We start from the raw sequence: 20130 nt of genomic DNA, 5'->3' as shown, positions 1-20130 counted from the left end.
CTCCCATTGGAGGTTAGAGAGCCCCATTGGCTTTGTTACCTTTTCACAGGGCTTGCAAAATAGAGCTGTTCCACCAGGCCTTTGACTGAGGCAGTGGGTATCCAGACTACATCAAACTGGCCTCCCTCACTGAAGCACACTGCAGTTGACCAAAAGTCTGCTGGAGTACACCATCTGATGGCTCACCTGTAACATGATATTGCCTGATTTATTGGTCAGCTACAAATTGTACCACTGTGAACTACTCTTTCATCTGCACTGTATGAAGAGGTTATCTGTTTTAATGTACTGATTTTATTAATTTTAATCCTCTTGTTTTATTGTTTGATTATGTTGTAATCCACTCAAAGCCTGTTTGCAGGGTAGGGCAGAACAGAAATTTCCTAAATCAATTAATCAATCAGTCAATCAATCAATCAAATAACCCAATGAATGAATGTTAGATTTCTGAGAAGACTCTTCAGTTTCAAAGTCCCTTCTGTTCCTTTTAGATATCCCATCTCTACCAACGTGTGATCCCCTAGGCTGAATTTTTAGTAAGTGTACTTATACTTCAATATGTAGCAAGAACTTAAGTACTTGTTCAGCATAATTTATTCACTTACAGAATGTATATGTTGCTTTTGGGAAAGCAAGGAAATCAGTATTCACTATGGAGAATAACAACACTCATACAGTATCTCAGTAACCCTTAACTTGTAAGGACAGTCAGTAAACTACCCTTTTATTGCAACTGAGGGAGAGGGAGGAATGTCACTCCATTGGATCATGACTAGGAAAATTTTTGAATAAGGCTCAATTCTTAACCATAAAATATTATTAAGTAAAAAGGCTATCTACAAAACCCATGCAAAACTGACACTGAAAAAAAGAAAAAATGTGCAGCTTTGTTTTGAACCCAATGTACTCCTAGATACTGCAGAGGATTGTAGCCAACTCGCTGATGATAACAGTAGCTGACTCAGTTGTGAAACGCTGCAAAACTGTTATAAAGCAACTGCTGAAAATACAGTAAGAGACAACAGAGAGGAGAAAACCTGAAAAATTCCCCAGTGGCCATTGCATGCAGTACATTTATACTTTTCCTTGGTCTCATCTAGGGTTGCCTGGTCACCTCTGGTGGGTGATGGGAGGTAAGGTTGCCATATGTAGATTGGGAAACTCCTGGAGATTTGAGGATAGAGCACAGGGATCTCAGCAGGGTACAATGCCATCGAGTCTACCGTCCAAACCATCAGTTTTTCTCCAGGGGAACTGATCTCTGCAGTCTGGAGATGAGCTGTAATTCCAAGGGTCCCCTGGTCCCACTGGAGGCTGGCTTTCCTAGTCTCACCTGATATCTCTCCTCACTGCATTTTCTGTCTAGGGTAGGTTTTGTCCACATGGGTCCCACAATGCCCAGAACATTCCTTTGGGGAATCAAAAGGGGCTTCTCCTTTCTCTTTCATCAGCAATACAGTTGGTTGAATCAAAGCCACAATGCATAACTGTTATCACAGTCTTAATGGCTTCTGTTCCAAACAGTGCTACTCTGTTATCAAACACTGTTTGGAATGGAGGCCATTAAGATTGTAGTGAATATAGACCTCAATGCTATCATGCAGAAACAGACAAAACTTTATTTATGGGGCCCGGGGAGCCATCATAAACTGAACATCCTCAATCATAAATCGCAAATGCGTTTTGGCTAAAAAGTCTTCCTCAGTGGTAATCTAAAATGAGCACTCTATAAGTTACACATCAATATATTTAATACTCATACAGAAAGGACCTAAAAACAAACAATTGTCAAATACAGTGTGGACCTGAAATAGTAAAAAAGAGAACATTAAGTTATCTCTATAACTGAGAAAGGCTTTTTAGCCAAAATGCATTTGATTCTTATACTTGCACACATTTTATACCTTTTAATCTGCATTTATATATTCTTGCATTTGTCCTGATATTTGGATATAGGGAAGGCAATGGCAAACCACCCCGTAAAAAGTCTGCCGTGAAAATGTTGTGAAAGCAACGTCACCCCAAAGTCAAAAATGACTGGTGCTTGCACAGGGGACTACCTTTACCTTTACTTATATACAGAATCTTTGATATGTGGTTTTTATAATGGTTTTACTATTTCCTATGCATAATTAAAATATAGTGTATTTTAATACTAGCACTGCATGTTTAGTTATATTTGATTATTGTTTTCACCCTACCATTTTCATCCCTTAATCTCCAGGAGTTTCCCTACCTGCATCTGGCAACTCTACTCCATTTTTCCCCATCGATGTTCAGGGGGAACCTGGCAACTCTAAGCTAGAGTGATATGAGTCCCAGGTTGTTAAATTACAGATCAGTTTTATAAGAGATCAAGCCACGAAAGATCAAAAGGGCACACCCTTTATCAGAAGAAGAGACATTCTCAGCTAGGCCTGCCAAGATTCCCTCTTGGACATTCGTCATTCCAACATGCTCTCTGAATTCACTGAATAGCTGAACTTTTCAGAGACATCCTTTGGCACAAATAACTACAGATGCCCTTCATAGGGTCCCTTCTAATTTCAACCTGCCCTGGGAGCTAGAGTTACCAAATTAGAGCTGTTGTTTTAGCTTCCCACCTTGCAGCTGTTGCAGATGTAAGGAAAATTTAAATTGATGTTAATACACAAGACTATGCTTTTATCTTTTTTTTTACATGTTGATAATGCAAGTCTATAAAAAGAAAAGAAACACCCAATAGCATGATGTATTAACAAATATCAAATGAATTAAGCTTCACAATAAACTTGTCTGTAAAACGGACAGTTATGCACGACTTCATATGAAAGCATCACTGAAATGCTCCAGTTCATGAGGCAGTGGCTCTAGGCTACTTTGCTCTCCTCTATGAATATTAATAATCTGACCTTATATTTATTTATTAGTTTTTACCTGGTAAATGCTTTTGAGAATCTCAAAAGGGATTTTTAGGAAGCTGTTAAATTATATTGCAAACTCCTTTTTTCAAATCAGAAATGGAGCCAAATTGGCCACATGCCATTGAGGGAACATGAAAACTTATGACATATCCTATAAGTTGACCTTGGCTGCATTCTCTGTCTGGTGTAGGTTTTGTCCACATGGGTCCCACAATGCCCAGAACATTCCTTTGGGGAATCAGAAGGAACCAGTACACCTGAGTTAGAACACTGGCATGGAAAGTGGTTTTCTTGAAGTGGCAGTTGGAATCCTTAATGTGCCATCTTTCATGCAGTTAAAAATAATCAGAAGTACTAACAAACACTGTAGCATCTGATGTGTGTTTTGTGGACTAGATGTTGCAACAAGATTATTTAGCCTAGAAAGTACAACTAGCAAATCATCAGATAGTATCTGTAATCTAAGTATTTTCTTTAATGGGTATTTGTTTTTACGCTTTATTTAATCACTGTGTGATGCATAATGGTGCTGCATTTATTGGTTCTGTTTTCTTTGTTTCTGACAATCTTGGACTTTTGCTTTCTCTTTGGCTCTGTCCTATCTGTTTCTTCTTTCCATTGCTTTGCTGTAATGTTTTTCCATGTTGTTTGAAGTATCTTTAATAATATCTGGTCAGAAAGTTGCTTAATCTTGTATACAAGTGTTGATATCTAAGTTGAAAAGCAAGACCTGACCTAGATGGCCCAGCCTAGCCAGATCACAGCTAAGCAGGGTCAGCCCTGGTTATTACTTGGATGGGAGACCACCAAATACATCCAGGGTCACTATGCAGTGAAAAGCAATGGCAATCCAGCTCTGAATATTTCTTGCCTTGAAAACACTACAGGGTTGCCATAGGTTGACTGTCACTTGATGGCACTTTCCACTACCAAGCTGAAAAGCAGGATAGCTCTAGAGAGCAGCATTTTACAGAACACCAAATTCCACAAAAGGCCAGTTACTTCAATAGTGCTGCCATTGCAAAAACTCCAGAAGGTCAGAGGCAATGTGAGAAAAGCTCTCCTATTATGTGATCCACTTCTTCTAAGTTAAGGGACCTTGCTTGAAGATAGGGTTGCCAATCCCCAATAGGGGGTAGGAAGCCCCCCGGTTTGGAGGCCCTCCCCCCCACTTTAAGGTTATTAGAAAGCAAGGGGGGAGGGAAATGTCTGCTAGGCATTCCATTATAACCTATGGAAACTAGTTCCCCCTAGGGTATAATGCAGGATTGCTCTGTGGGTATTGGGGGCTCTGGGGGGGCTGTTTTTTGAGGTAGAGGCACCAAATTTTCAGCATAGCATTTAATGTCTCTCTTCAAAGCACCCTCCAAGTTTCAAAAAGATTGGACCAGAGGGTCCAATTCTATGAGACCCAAAAGAAGGTGCCCCTGCCCTTCATTATTTCCAAATGGAAGGAAGGCGTTAAAAAGGCATGTGGTAGCCAGAACTCCCTTTGGAGTTAAGTTGTACTTGTCACACCCTTGCTCCTGGCTCCACACCCAAAGTCCCCAGATATTTATTGAGTCAGACCTGGCAACCCTGCTTGAAGATCCAGCACATTATAGAATCAGCACAGATACATCAGCAATCCAAGTGAAGGTTGGACTCTTCTGGGTTCCCTATAGGGCAACAGCTGTTCCATACTTGTCCAAAATGTGTCAAATTCTGATGAAGAATCTTGCATCAACCAACTGTATTAATGAACTGACTGAAGGGTAGGGTGGCCAGACCGTCCCGGTCTCCCGGGACATTCCCGGATCTGGCCACCCAATCCCGGATCCCGGGCTGCCTATACCGGGACCATTAAAGGTCCCGGTTTAGGCAGCCCAGGAGCCGGTGGGCCGCGGGCGCGGGCGGGGAAGGCGGGGAGTGAGGGAGGGAGCGTCCCTGCGCCTGCGCAGGGACGCTCCCTCCCTCACTCCCCGCCTTCCCCGCCCGCGCGCGGGGCCGGCAGCGGTGGGGGAGGCCTCTCCGCGGCCTCCACTGGTCGCTGGGGGCCTTCCAGAGTGTCTGGAAGGCCCCCAGCGACCAGCGGAGGCCGCGGGGAGGCCGCGGAGCACCCGGCGCTGGTCCGGGAAGGCCTTCCAGAGGCTCTGGAAGGCCTTCCCGGGCCAGCGCCGGCCAGCGAAGGCCTCCCCGCGGCCTCCGCTGGTCGCTGGGGGCCTTCCAGAGTGTCTGGAAGGCCCCCAGCGACCAGCGGAGGCCGCGGGGAGGCCGCGGAGCACCCGGCGCTGGTCCGGGAAGGCCTTCCAGAGCCTCTGGAAGGCCTTCCCGGGCCAGCGCCGGCCAGCGAAGGCCTCCCCGCGGCCTCCGCTGGTCGCTGGGGGCCTTCCAGAGTGTCTGGAAGGCCCCCAGCGACCAGCGGAGGCCGCGGGGAGGCCGCGGAGCACCCGGCGCTGGTCCGGGAAGGCCTTCCAGAGGCTCTGGAAGGCCTTCCCGGGCCAGCGCCGGCCAGCGAAGGCCTCCCCGCGGCCTCCGCTGGTCGCTGGGGGCCTTCCAGAGTGTCTGGAAGGCCCCCAGCGACCAGCGGAGGCCGCGGGGAGGCCGCGAAGCACCCGGCGCTGGTCCGGGAAGGCCTTCCAGAGCCTCTGGAAGGCCTTCCCGGGCCAGCGCCGGCCAGCGAAGGCCTCCCCGCGGCCTCCGCTGGTCGCTGGGGGCCTTCCAGAGTGTCTGGAAGGCCCCCAGCGACCAGCGGAGGCCGCGGGGAGGCCGCGGAGCACCCGGCGCTGGTCCGGGAAGGCCTTCCAGAGCCTCTGGAAGGCCTTCCCGGGCCAGCGCCGGCCAGCGAAGGCCTCCCCGCGGCCTCCGCTGGTCGCTGGGGGCCTTCCAGAGTGTCTGGAAGGCCCCCAGCGACCAGCGGAGGCCGCGGAGCACCCGGCGCTGGTCCGGGAAGGCCTTCCAGAGCCTCTGGAAGGCCTTCCCGGGCCAGCGCCGGCCAGCGAAGGCCTCCCCGCGGCCTCCGCTGGTCGCTGGGGGCCTTCCAGAGTGTCTGGAAGGCCCCCAGCGACCAGCGGAGGCCGCGGGGAGGCCGCGGAGCACCCGGCGCTGGTCCGGGAAGGCCTTCCAGAGCCTCTGGAAGGCCTTCCCGGGCCAGCGCCGGCCAGCGAAGGCCTCCCCGCGGCCTCCGCTGGTCGCTGGGGGCCTTCCAGAGTGTCTGGAAGGCCCCCAGCGACCAGCGGAGGCCGCGGGGAGGCCGCGGAGCACCCGGCGCTGGTCCGGGAAGGCCTTCCAGAGCCTCTGGAAGGCCTTCCCGGACCAGCGCCGGCCAGCGAAGGCCTCCCCGCGGCCTCCGCTGGTCGCTGGGGGCCTTCCAGAGTGTCTGGAAGGCCCCCAGCGACCAGCGGAGGCCGCGGGGAGGCCGCGGAGCACCCGGCGCTGGTCCGGGAAGGCCTTCCAGAGGCTCTGGAAGGCCTTCCCGGGCCAGCGCCGGCCAGCGAAGGCCTCCCCGCGGCCTCCGCTGGTCGCTGGGGGCCTTCCAGAGTGTCTGGAAGGCCCCCAGCGACCAGCGGAGGCCGCGGGGAGGCCGCGGAGCACCCGGCGCTGGTCCGGGAAGGCCTTCCAGAGCCTCTGGAAGGCCTTCCCGGGCCAGCGCCGGCCAAGGAAGGCCTCTCCGACGCCTCCCTGGCCTCGCCGCCGCCCCCGCCGCCCGACCCGCCGCCGCCGCCCGACCCGCCGCCGCCGCCCGACTCGCCGCCGACTGCCACCGCAGGTAAGGGGGCCGAAAGCGGGGGGGGGGCGGCCTTCCTTTCTTCCCTCCCTCTTCCCTTCTTTCCTTTCTTCCTCCCTTCCTTCCCTCCCTTCCTTCCCTCCCTCCCTTCCCTTCCTTCCTTCCCTCCCTCCCTCCCTCCCCCCTTCCTTCCTTTCTTTCTTCCTTCCCTCCCTCCCTTCCTTCCTTCCTTCCTTCCTTCCTTCCTTCCTTCCTTCCTTCCTTCCTTCCTTCCTTCCTTCCTCCCTTCCTTCCTCCCTTCCCTTCCCTTCCCTTCCCTCCTCCCTTCCCTCCTCCCTTCCCTTCCCTTCCCTCCTCCCTTCCCTCCTCCCTTCCTTCCCTCCCTCCTCCCCTCCCTCCTCCCTCCCTTCCTTTCTTTCTTCCTTCCCTCCCTTCCCTTCCTTCCTTCCTTCCTTCCTTCCTTCCTTCCTTCCTTCCTTCCTTCCTTCCTTCCTTCCTTCCTTCCTTCCTTCCTTCCTTCCTCCCTTCGCTTCCCTTCCCTTCCCTTCCCTTCCCTTCCCTTCCATTCCCTCCTCCCTTCCCTCCTCCCTTCCTTCCCTCCTTATGTTCTTATGTGGCGCAGAGTGTTGGACTGGAGGGGCCACTGGCCTGATGCAACAGGGCTTCTCTTATGTGACACAGAGTGTTGGACTGGATGGGCCACTGGCCTGATCCAACAGGGCTTCTGTTATGTTCTTATGTGACGCAGAGTGTTGGACTGGATGGGCCACTGGCCTGATCCAACAGGGCTTCTCTTATGTTCTTATGTGACGCAGAGTGTTGGACTGGATGGGCCACTGGCCTGATCCAACAGGGCTTCTCTTATGTTCTTATGTGACGCAGAGTGTTGGACTGGATGGGCCACTGGCCTGATCCAACAGGGCTTCTCTTATGTTCTTATGTGACGCAGAGTGTTGGACTGGATGGGCCACTGGCCTGATCCAACAGGGCTTCTGTTATGTTCTTATGTGACAATACTGACTTTGGTGGACCCAAGCACTGATTCAGTGTAAGGGAGCTTTGTGTTTGTGACTGGAGTGGACAATACTGACTTTGGTGGACCCAAGCACTGATTCAGTGTAAGGGAGCTTTGTGTTTGTGTCTTCTGGTGCAATTTTGTTCTCAGATCCTGTATTTACTTCATCAGTATATGGGATAAGGCACTTTCTCAACTGTGCTGCATAATGCAGCCTATTTATTTTGTCCTGTTGGCTCTGTTGGCTCTATCTGCGCCACCTTCATCACTTTCGGGGTGTGGATCCCCCAGTGGGGTGGGCTCCCGACTCCCTCTGCCGGCTGTTTCTGATAGCCCTGCGCCCCCTCTTTCATTTGATATGTGTCCCGTGCGGGTGCCACCCTCCTGCCGGGAGATGCCGCAAAATGAGCCCCCTTGAGGCTTATGGCGGCAGGGCTCGGGGGAAGCAAGCTAGACTGCTGTTCTTTTGAGGGGTTATAGAGTGTTTCGAGCCCCTCCCTGTGGCATCGGTCCCATCGTTGTGGGACCCAGGGGGCCGGCGCAGCGGCCCGCTGAAGCAGCCTGTCAGTCACTTCCGCATCTCGACCTGTGTTATTAGTGACAGGCTGCTTCGGCAGGCTGCTGCGCCGGCCCCCTGGGTCCCACGACGATGGGACCAATGCCACAGGGAGGGGCTCGAAACGCTCTATAACCCCTCAAAAGAACAGCAGTCTAGCTTGCTTCCCCCGAGCCCTGCCGCCATAAGCCTCAAGGGGGCTCATTTTGCGGCATCTCCCGGCAGGAGGGTGGCACCCGCACGGGACACATATCAAATGAAAGAGGGGGCGCAGGGCTATCAGAAACAGCCGGCGGAGGGAGTCGGGAGCCCACCCCACTGGGGGATCCACACCCCGAAAGTGATGAAGGTGGCGCAGATAGAGCCAACAGGACAAAATAAATAGGCTGCATTATGCAGCACAGTTGAGAAAGTGCCTTATCCCATATACTGATGAAGTATATACAGGATTTGAGAACAAAATTGTTTCCGGCGGTGATATTTGGGGGATTTTTGGGGACGTCACAGGAAGTGCTGTGAAGTCACTTCCTGTTTCCGGCAGTGGCATTTGGGGGAAATGATGCCATTTGGGGGAAATGATGTCACAGGAAGTGATGTCACTTCCTGCTTCCGGCAGGTGGCGCGGGGGAAATGATGTCACAGGAAGTGATGTCACTTCCCGTTTCCGGCAGGTGGCGCGGGGGAAATGATGTCACAGGAAGTGATGTCACTTCCTGTTTCCGGCGGTGGTATGACGTCGCCGGAAGTGACGTCGCCGGAAGTGACGTCACTTCCTGTTTCCGGCGGCGCACGCGCTTTGCGCGCGCGCACTCCTGCCTTCCCCCCCCCAAGGTGTCCCTGGCTGGCCTTCAGACATTATGGCCACCCTACTGAAGGGTATCATAACGCATTGGGATCTGAAGCTTTAAATGATTAATTAGGATTAAACAGCAGTGATAATTTGACAGCCTAGAGCTCTGTGAATAAAAAGTGGATCATGCCATTTCTTCAATGAAAAAATATAGAAGTGTTCACTTTTGGAAAAGATTGGGATGAGGACATTTAAAAGTGCAGTTGCTGAAATGTGCATTCATTAACTGGAATTAAAAGAAAAGGAGAATGATACCCAAAACATATCAAAAAATCCTCCACTTTATTACCTCAGTATCTCTCGTCTATGTGAGGAGGTTTCTCTTAATGATAGCTATATTTGAGTTCAGCTTTTTAAAAATGGTTGAACTATTTGCTTGGGGAGAGGTTGTTCTGCATAGTGCTGTAATTCCAAAAGTGCTTGGGGGGCACACTAGAGTGTCAGGAAAAAATGAAATACATGTCATGAAAAATAAACAAATTTAAGACTTCTGTGGGCCCAAAGTACCCACCAATAAAGAGTTGTGTCTCTGTATGATTTATTCACATCCAAAGAGATAGGGAGACATTCTGCTTCAAATGTGAATGAATTTTTCATTCAGTGTTCCGAAAAGTAACCAGCACACCAAGAACTGTAACTTACACAGAGGTTACAATCAGACAGGCTTTTTGGCCCACCATAGCCACCTTCCACCTCCAGATTTAATGTGCACAGTCACATGCACACATATGTTCCCCATGGCCTGCTCATCCTTACATCATCATAGGATGACTCCAATATTCATTAAATAGCCACCAGGAGCTTCCTGGTGAAACATCCTTGCTGTGCTGGTAGCAATGTTTTTGCTGCACCTCTGTTGTGTATTTGCAGCTGTGTGATCCACCCTGTGCATGTACAGCCCATGCCTGTCTGCTGCTGGGCAGGTCCTGTCCGATTGTCATGGCATGCCTCAACCTGGATTAGTCTTTTTAAAGCTGAGTGGCTGTGGTGGCAACTGGCTCACTTATTCCCAACCAGTGATATAGGAGGGCAGGCTCCTTTTAGGAGGGGGAAGTTCTTTAACTTGCAGAGTAAAGCTTTTTGTGTACAGAGCCTGCGTTCTATTTTGATTCAGAAAAAAAGTATGGCCTGGCTATCCAAATTTTGGGAACGAATTGCGTAATGCATACTGACACAGACTATAGCTATCTCTTATTCTCTAAGTAATGAACGTTCTAATTGCATCCTTCATACAGATTTCTGTGTGTAGTACTTTTTTCTAAACAAATGTGTATCTTGTGTCTAAAGATGAATTATACCAACTGCAGAGGATACAGAACAAGGCAATGCTGTTTAGGAGATCATTGGCAGTGCATTATATTAAAACACTGGCAACTGTTGGGAGATGTCCCTGGCTGTGGAGAAGCACCTATAATGGCACACAAGAGAGCTAAGAACTTATGTGACCAGCTAGTTAGGGCAGACATTTTAATTAATGAAGCACAACAGGATAGTACAAAAGTTTTTTCAAGCGCTACAAATGTGCAGCCTGTAGTAATGCAGAAGAAATTGAGGATACAGAACAAGGCAATGCTGTTTAGGAGACCATTGGCAGTGTTCAGCTGCTGGTCAGCATCCAATGTGAAGGCTATAGTTCAGAGTGCAAATGTAAGGGTGTGAATTGTTAGGAATTGGCTGACTCTAAGAGCTGAGTTTGTAGTTCTGCTAATACTGAGTGGCAGTCTAATTGCTAGCCTTTGGGGCAAACTGCAAGTGTGAACAAGTAGCTGAAAAGTATTCGGAAGACTAATCAAAGACAGATCATTTGCTGTCAGCACTCACTTGTGTTAGGCTTTTATAGTCCTAAGCAAGGCCTTCAGCAAAAACAAAGATACCCTGCAACCTTGTAAGGTAGATTCCTGAATCCCCAACACAATGATGGCAATCAGCTTGACATTACATCATCATATCGGGGACAGTCCCTTCCCCTCCTGGAATGCCCCCCAAATTCCCATGCCAGGAAGAAGATGGGATCTGGCAACCCTACTAACAATTAAGGCCAATAATGCAACCAGAAATTTAAATAATTCCTATGCATTCATTTTTAAAATTTTAAAACTTCCCCCACATTATCAGCAGAGAAGGCATTTTGGACAAGCATATCGGTGGACTTCCACCCGTTTAATAACTATTTGATGTTAGATCAAAATTTCTGTTCAGCAGTTACTGTCATTCTACCTGTGGAAGTTATTCAAGATGTTTTTTTGAGAATATACATGTATCTTTTAGTGGCTTAATGGTAAATCCTGCTAATTTGCCACTGCTGTGCTCCTCCAGGCATTGTTGATTTTTGGTACTGACTCAGAGACTGCCTGGAATGTTGTTTATAACGTTTAGGGGCGACATGATAGGGACATCAGGTCCTTGTGTCCCTTTTAGAGCAATTGATAATAGCCTAGAAATTTTCATTATCCATAGGTCACATTTTCTGTCTTTTGTTTTGTGTTCCAGACAGTGAAATTATTCCTCCTGATTGCCTCCGTCCAAGATCCTTCACGGCTATCCGCCGCCCCTCGCTGCGCAGAGAGACTGAGGACACCCGACTGTCTGTGAGCCTTTGCGACCTCAACCTCCAGGAGGAAAACTTCCACGTCATGGCTGCCATGTGTCCTATCCCTCAGAACTCCCTCAACTCCCAACATTCCCATCTTCTCCCATCCCAGCTTGAAAGTGATCTCCGTTTCCACCAGCTCAGGGGAGCTCATATCAAAATTTTGGATGACCAGACTGTGGCTCGTCTAGAACATGCTCGAGAAGAGAGAACTTTGGTTTTTACCAACAGGCCCCTTAGAATCAATGAGACTATGTTTGTCAAAATTAACAAATCCAATACCTCGCGTACTGGAACGCTCTCTTATGGAGTCACCACCTGTGATCCTAGCACCCTGAGGCCCAGTGACCTTCCTTATAACCCAGAGTCTTTAGTGGATAGAAAAGAGTTCTGGGCAGTTTGTAGAGTCTTGGTGCCTCTTCAAAGTGGAGACATTTTGGGTTTCATGGTGAATTCAGAAGGTGAACTGCATTTGAGCCACAATGGAGCGAGTGCTGGCATGCAGGTCTGTGTGGACTGTTCCCAGCCACTGTGGATGTTCTTCGGTTTACATGGAGCAGTGATGCAAATACGCGTCTTGGGTATGTTTTGTGTTTGAAGTACATTTTGCATTTGGGAGAACACATCAAACAAATTCTCTGAAGAGCAGCACAGAAATGTACTAAATTTCTAAATAATGGAGTGGGTAGGGTAATGATAGCACTTGAAAATAATGTTGATGGAGGAAAGAAAGGGCAAAGTAGATCCTGAGACAGGAAGCTCAGTGTTATGTGCATGAGAGTTTGGAGGCAAGAAATGTGGAAAGTATGTTTGTTTGGTCAGCAAGCCACAGTTCTAGCCATCAGTATCACCAGTGAACTGCAAAGGAGACAAGTAATTTTTTTTGAGCCACCTCCTGTTCTTATGGGGTGGAAGGCATAAAAAGGAAAAAACATAGGGGACTACTTGCTTAATTTAGGCAATATGCACACATTCCTCATCCAAAGTAAAGAAATTAGTTGTATAGGACTGAAGTCTTACCCTCAGCATTGAATTACAGTGTTCTATCCTACCAGCACAAGACTGGTAAGCATGATTCCATTGAAAGAAAGCAATATAGCTTTGTCTCATGTTGCTTTGAAGAACAGAAACCTTTAAAAAATCTAATTATGCAATTTAATATTTAACTAACTGAGCTCAGAGTGGCCTACATGTTTTCCCCATCCTTCATTTTGTCCTTACAACAATGCTTAGAGGTAGGTTACATTGAGAGTTACTGGCCCTATGTCATTCAGTTAGTTTAGTGGCCGAGAGAGAATCTGTTTCATTGATCCTAGTCCAACATGCTAGCTGCTACTCCAAACTAAGTCATGCCATTATAAATGCCACTGCTAATGGATAGTTAGCGATATATGTGTAAAAAAATCAAGTTGCTTATCCTGAAGAATCTGGTCTTCATCATTTGGTAGGGTCTTCCACATAGCAATTTTATTTCAAGAAAGAACAATTGAGCTATCCTGATTTCAGGAACTAAGAATAACTTATTCAGATAATGTATCCACTGTTCTTCCATGATAATCTATAAGGGTCCAGTGTAGCAGCTTGTCTCTTGCAATGATATTCCTGGAAAAATTACTATCCAACAATTGTATAATAGCCCAAAGAGAGCCCCCTCCCCGTTAATTTGTAAAATTCCCAGCTCCTTTAATTGATAAAATCAATAAAATTTAATAGTCAAATCAATTAATTATATCAGTAGTTACTAGCTAAGTAAGTCAGGATATGTAATTTTACATTCATAGATAGGCAGCTCTATTCAAGCAACAGGATGGTTTTGTAACACACCCCTTTCTAATGGTATGAATTGGGGAGCCTTTGCACATGTAGGAGATTGCACATGCAGGAACTCCTGTGTGTGAAAGAGTTGCTGGATTGGATTGGAAGTTCCTGTACTATTGATTTGCATAAGTTTTCAAAATCTATCATCTCCAGAATGTTTTGTCTGAAGATATTTGCTAATATTGTGGGTAGGCAACTTGACTAAGTATAGAATTGTGAGCCAAGATGACGTTTTTGTTATAATTAAAGCTCTGCAGAGTCCAAAAGTCACAATTTATTCTGATAAATTTAGAGCCTGAAAAGTTACCAGGTATTTCCCAGCCCAGCGCTAATAAACAATCTGATTGACATGAGAGTAATAATATATGGACTTCTTTCTGTTTAGGAGCAGGACTTTTTTTTTTTAGCAGGAACGCGCAGGAATGCAGTTCCAGCTGGCTTAGCATCGGGGGTGTGGCCTAATATGCAAATAAGTTCCTGCTGGGCTTTTTCTACAAAAAAGGCTTGCTTAGTATTGTCTTTCAGGAGCAATATCTTATCTTTCAGCTTAAATCTAGGTATTTATTAGCCCCGTGGTGCAGAGTGGTAAAGTTGCAGTACTGCAGTCCTAAGCTCTGCTCACGACCTGAGTTTGATCCCCGGCGGAAGCTGGGTTCGAGGTTGACTCAGCCAGCTCGAGGTTGACTCTGCCTTCTATCCTTCTGAGGTAGGTAAAATGAGTACCCAGCTTGCCGGGGGGAAAGTGTAGATGACTGGGCAAGGCAATGGCAAGCCACCCCATAAAAAAAAAGTCTGCCTTGAAAACGTTGTGAAAGCAATGTTACCCCAGAGTTGGAAATGATTGGTGTTTGCACAGGGGACTACCTTTACCTTTAACTTGGCAAAAGTGAGTAGGCAACATTCTGACCCAGCCCAAGGAAAACTAATGAGCTTCTTACTGGCATACTTATTATATGTAGGACTGTCAGGTCTCACACTTTAGCAAGAACCCTCCAACCAGGAGCCCTCTGACCCTGGCCACTTCTCAGTAGGATAGTTGGGGTGGTGGATGGAGAAAAAAATCAGAGTTGTGACAATGCCATGATGTCACTTCCAGGTAGGATTGCCAGATGAGTTCTGGAGATCTCCCACTATTACAACTGATCTCCAAACAATAGAGATCGGTTTCCCTGGAGAAAACAGCTGCTTTGGAGGGTGGACTCTATGGCATTGTGGTCTGCTGAGGTCCCTCCCCTCCCCAAACCTCACCATCCCTAGGCTCCTCTCCCAAAATTTCCAGTTATTTCCCAGCCCAGAGCTAGCAACCCTACTTCCAGGGTGCCCATAAATGGCATCATCACATCAACATGATGATGTTGGATTCACCAGAAACTCTATAGTAAAACCACAGTTTCCAATGAATCCTAGAGCATTGTGCTGATGCAATAATGTCACTTCTAGTTTTCCCCTGGAAATGACATCTCAGAGTTTCTGTAATGCCACCCCTTGGTTTCCATCCACGTGCCAGCCACTGGATGGTAACACAAACCATATTCACATTTGAAGATGTCAAATGCCATTTCAGGCTTTTTTAGCCACAATACTAACAGTAGCCCAAATCAAGTGTCTGGGAATGTGGGGCCTCCTGCTAGAAGCCTCTTGGCATTCCCTCTTATTGTCCACTGGTGTCTTGGGCACTGATGGTAAGAAATGAGGGAAAAGAAATGCATGTCAGCATCACGCCATGTGCTTATTTCAATTCCAATCAAAACAGGAAGTGACACAGAGTGAAGTCATAGATTTCCTCCCTGAAATGCTAGAACATCCCCTTCTACTCTAGTATCAATCAGATACTCATTTCTAGTTTTAACTGGATGTGACATAAGCACAAGAATGTGATGCTGGTGCACAGGGGCGGGGCGGGCTGGTGTTCTCTTCTGGCAACCATACCAGTTCCAGCTCTCACTGAAGTATTCCTAATCCTTCTGTCATGGTTGGTAGGAAGAATCTTTGCTGTGGTTTTGCTGCAAGGCATAGCAAAAATACATACTCTGCCTTTGGTGGGTTTTTTTAAATCAATGGAAATGTACAATGCAGAGCTTTCAAAGTATTAAATCTCTAAAGATTTTAGAACAAAATGAATTAATGAAGTATTTGGGCACTGCTGCAAAAGGAGGGATTATGTAGCCTTAATAGTGTCAGATCTATTCTTCTAAATGGATTCTCTAGAAAGAGAGAAAGTGAAATTGTTCACCAGATTGGAGGATATGATCTACAGAGGACATTAGGGATGGGCACAGACCTGAACACGAACTAAAATCTGGCCCGGTCTTTACCTTGTTCGAGGTTTGAACAGTTCGGTTCGAAAATCACGTGTTCGGACAAGGAAGTCTCCGAACTTTCTGCCCGGTTCAGAACCTCTTGTGCACTCTTGGCAAAGAAACTCTGCCCATGGAGTTTCGTGCTGAAAAGTGGGTATGAGTGGAATATTTTCAGCAATCGAGGGACCAATAGTGACAGTCTGAAGCTGACAGGCAAGTCTGATTTCCAATGACAGGCATCAATCTGACTTCTTCAGGATGGGGGGGAATGTATATAATCACGGGAGGTGCATTCCTGTCCTCTGTTTGCATCTAGTTTTTGCAAGTCTTGTTCTTCTTGCGTGTGAAAGAATATCTTTTGGTGGACTGAGGGGGGGAATTACTGGGGTGGGCGGAGAAACCTGTTGAATCTCCTGACCTCTATACAAACTGCCAGAGTAAAAGAATCACCTTTTTCTCCTTTCCTTGCATTCAGAGCAATAGTTCTCTCCCCCCCCCCATCTTTTTCTTTGCTGTGAGGAGTGGGGAACATGAATAGATTTTTTTTTTCGTTTAAAACATGGTTTTGATTTGATTTGGGGATGGACTGTTGCGGGTTCTGAAAACTGTCCTTTTCTCTGCATGCTGGCTGTGGGGTCCCCTTTCTGCTCCTCCAAAAAGCACCCCATTTCTTCTTGCATAGCTTGAGTCTCTGCCTGGGGGGCTGGCTAACTGCTGTCTTCCCTGACTGTGGGGTCCCCTTTCTGCTCCTCCAAAAAGCACCCCGTTTCTTCCTGCATTGCTTGAGTCTCTGCCTGGGGGGTTTCCACTCTCCTCTCCCACTCAGGTACCCAAACTACCTACAGATTTCTGGGGGGCTTGGCTAACTGCCCTCTTCCCCGGCTGTGGGGTGCCCTTGCTGCTCCTCCAAAAAAGCATCCTTTCTCCTCTGCCACATATTCCCACACATTCCCTTAGCTAGTCCAGTGCCCCGTCCCACAGCTGTGCAGTGAGTCCTAGTTGCCAGACTTGGTTGTCCCTGTCACCTTTCCAGGTAGGATGGAAGGCTTGGCCTCAATCAGTCATCATGTCACCAGGGCTGGATGGCTAATCCCCAAAAGACACAGCCATCTGCAGTCTTGTGGGTAATCCCTGGGGAAGTACTCTGGGAATCTGATGCCTGTAGCTTAACCAGGTCCACACTGTAGTGTCTCAAACTGACACTGACAACTCCCCCCAAAACAGTTTCCCCCCAAAACAGGATGCACCTGGCTTGGTGGTCTGCTACTTGGATCCCGCCAAATCTAACATGCATGTAACATGTGGGCCATGTGGAGGGTCACCCCAGGGAGGAATTGTGTGCGTTGAAGGCCTCTAGGGGTGCGGCCACACCTCACATTAAAAGCGGGTGTGTAGTGCTCAAATTTGAACCGCTGAATATTGATTCGAAGCAGGGCTGTTCAGACGAGCATCCAAGAATGCGACTCATTCTGTTGTTGAGCATCCAAAACTATCACGCTCTTTTCTTGGAGCATGCATGATCAGATGTTGATTTCTGGAAGGGAGGGGTCCATTCAACATGCGCCCAACTGTTTGGAGGTGGGAAATCAAAAAATGCTTCAGAGGCAGGGGGGGAAGGGGGAAAATTTCTGGAATTAACATTGCGGATTCAAACCAGGGAACTGCCAGGAATTAATTTCCTAGAAATTGGAAGTGATAATGATATCTGGAAATCCTCCACATTGAAAAAAAAGATTTTTTTTTCCTGTTCTGAAGAGTGGGATAACGTCCCCCCCCCCCCCGATCCTGTGTTGATTGGAGAAGCAGAAGCGTCACCTCAGATTCCTGGATAATCTGGCAATGCGCATGACTGCTGGGGCTTTAAAAAAAAAAAAAGGTGGGAGGGGCAATAAACATTCCAAGGGGCAGTATCGCACGTAAGCTGTCCAAATAGGAAAAAGCCGATTTTGTGCCACTGTTTTGAAAAAGGGCCGGACTTTCTGCAGTGTCAAATTAATGCGGCACTGATCCGCAGCAAGTCGGAATGACCCTGGATGACGCTCAATTGCCAGATGTGGATGTCTGAACGAACACATTTTATCCGTCAGCCAGATGGAGCTTTGTCGCCACTAATGGTGCGTCTGGCTGCACCCTATCTCACCTGGGTCAGTTTTTGTCACTTCTGAACCAGCAGAGGTGACATCCTATTGAAAAGCATTGCAGTGAATGACATTTTTAGGGGTCTGTAACTCAGTTCCCCTGAAATCCAATGTGGACCAAACTTGGTGGATACATTGAGGAGAGTGATCTGGAGACAACCTGCCATTTTTGAGCTTCGAAGCCCTGTGGAGGGCTTGCAGCAATTTTGCTATCTTTGAAAAATGCTATTAAAATCAGTTGCTTAAAATGAAGCCCCTGCAAGACAAATTTTGGAATGGCTAATGCAGCCCATGACTGCGCAAAAATATACCAAGTAGATCTCTTCCTTTTATTGGTGATTGCTCTGGGCACCTCTAAATTTTATAAGCCATGTTTTTAATTCTGTTCTTTGGAAAACAAACTCATTAAAAAGACAGAAATTTATCAGGCCAAATTTATCAGGTCAGTGTTCTAAGGCACTTCACTGTCTAAAGTGTTCAGCAAACCTCAAGGCAAATGGCACTTTAATACTTGAGCAGAAATCTGTTTGGAAGCAACTTCTTTGGGGTTTCTGGTATCTGTCTAAATACATTTTTAGATGCTTTCAGCACATCCTGGAAAAACATTAGCTGTGTTAAATATTGTATGAGGTTTTCCATCAGGCTTAAATTGTTTTTTTAAATTTATTTTGCCGTGCACATTAGGCATACATTAGTAATGTTAATTTGTAAGCAATGTCCAAAGGGACTTAATCTTTGCTAAAGGGCTTTGCTCTGATGTTGCATAGTGCCACAAGCGGATTTTCTATTTTAGCATTATTTAAACTGAAGTGAGTGTAATTTGCCTAGTGCCTGGGATGAGAACCATGCTTTGAACAGGCCCTGTTCAGTGTTAGCCTTTCTTCCTAAAGGTATTTTCACAATTCACACTAGGAATGCCTTTTAGTCTTGGGATGTCACTTATGAATATTGTTAATCCATGACAGGAAGAAGAAGCAAGCTTTGCTAGACGTTGCAGGTTCTGCTGAAGAAATGTTGCTGTTTTTAGCTGATCTTGTCTTTTCCCCTGAAGTCTTGATTTATATTGGTGTCTAGATTCTCTCTCCCCCCTAGTTTATTGCTTATTATTTTGAAACAATAGATCCAATCAGCTACATATATGGATGACTACTTCCATGTAAGGATCTCCCATGCTATATGAGGGGAAAACCTGTATTCCAGTTATTGTCATACAATCTAGTATAGGGGAAGGGAGAGCATGGTTGCAGTTTGAATGTATGAAATTGCCTTATACTGAACCAGAAGTACAGAAACCTCCATGTCCTTAGCCATTTGGTAGAGAGATGTGAGATGACAGGCGTGACTACTGAAATTGGACAAATTATGTTTGGTTTTTAAAATCAATGTGAAGGTACTGTGAAATAATGCCACTCAAGTTTCATATAATGTTTATATTATGAGAGAATGAAAATTAAGTGTTCATTGTGAGAATATTAAAATAGCTTTGGATGAAATGAGGTGTTAGTAGTAAGCAGGCCTCAGATTCAGTGGGAGCTCACAGGAGCACAGCTCCTGAACCTTTCTGAGAGTTCCACCTCCTCCTTCTGAGAGTTCCACCTCCTTGTCAATTGAATAGTATGTACAGCTGCATAACAATCCCTGGATGAGCTCCACCACCTATCTTTCTACAAAACAACCCCTGGTAGTGATATATTAGCCCCCTTATCTTATCAGGCTCTTGCATGCCTGTGTTGACTAATCTGGATAGAGGATAATTTACCATTCTCTCTAAATTGTGATGTACCTATCAGGTCAAATAAACCTTTCCTTTCCTTTGTATGAATGCTGGAATGAGTTTGGTTTTTCTGCCTACTTACAAGAATAGCAGAATAGACTAAACTTTCTGATAACACCCAGGTTTGTTCTTCTAGCAAAATGTGGAGTAGATTTCAAAAGTGTGCAGGACATTATCAGGAAAGATTTTATTGCATTTGGATTTCCCTTATTTGTTATGTTATTTTTGGTCTCTAAAACTATGTGGACTGGGTTGCAGAACAGCTTTCTTCTTTTATATATCTGGCACAACTGGATTACAATAACAAAATCTATCAATTAAGAATTAGGTTGCCTCAAGGAGAGCAGAATGGAATGAATTTTACTCTGCTTGGGAATGAAAAAGGGTAATGGGTGGTTAGTCAGCCTTTCTATTGCTCAGAATTTTTGGCTTTATTCTGAAACAAGTAGATGCCAAACATATTCTATTATTCAGTTTTCA

The 20130-nt window shown here is 46.8% G+C and overlaps 1 protein-coding gene across 3 annotated transcripts in view; it reads left to right on the top strand.

The window, feature by feature from the left end:
• NEURL1 (neuralized E3 ubiquitin protein ligase 1) overlaps positions 1 to 20130 on the top strand; it is a 232303-nt gene that overhangs the window by 198561 nt on the left and 13612 nt on the right. For all 3 annotated transcript variants that reach the window (XM_060241726.1, XM_060241728.1, XM_060241727.1), the window contains exon 4: positions 11521 to 12201. In XM_060241726.1, the coding sequence (XP_060097709.1) occupies positions 11521 to 12201 (681 nt within the window). The remainder of the gene's footprint in view (positions 1 to 11520; positions 12202 to 20130) is intronic.

Source organism: Heteronotia binoei, chromosome 6, assembly GCF_032191835.1.
Source record: "Heteronotia binoei isolate CCM8104 ecotype False Entrance Well chromosome 6, APGP_CSIRO_Hbin_v1, whole genome shotgun sequence".
NCBI lineage: Eukaryota > Metazoa > Chordata > Lepidosauria > Squamata > Gekkonidae > Heteronotia > Heteronotia binoei.
Note: the sequence above shows the minus strand (reverse complement) of the source record. Positions and strands in the feature narration are given on the sequence as shown.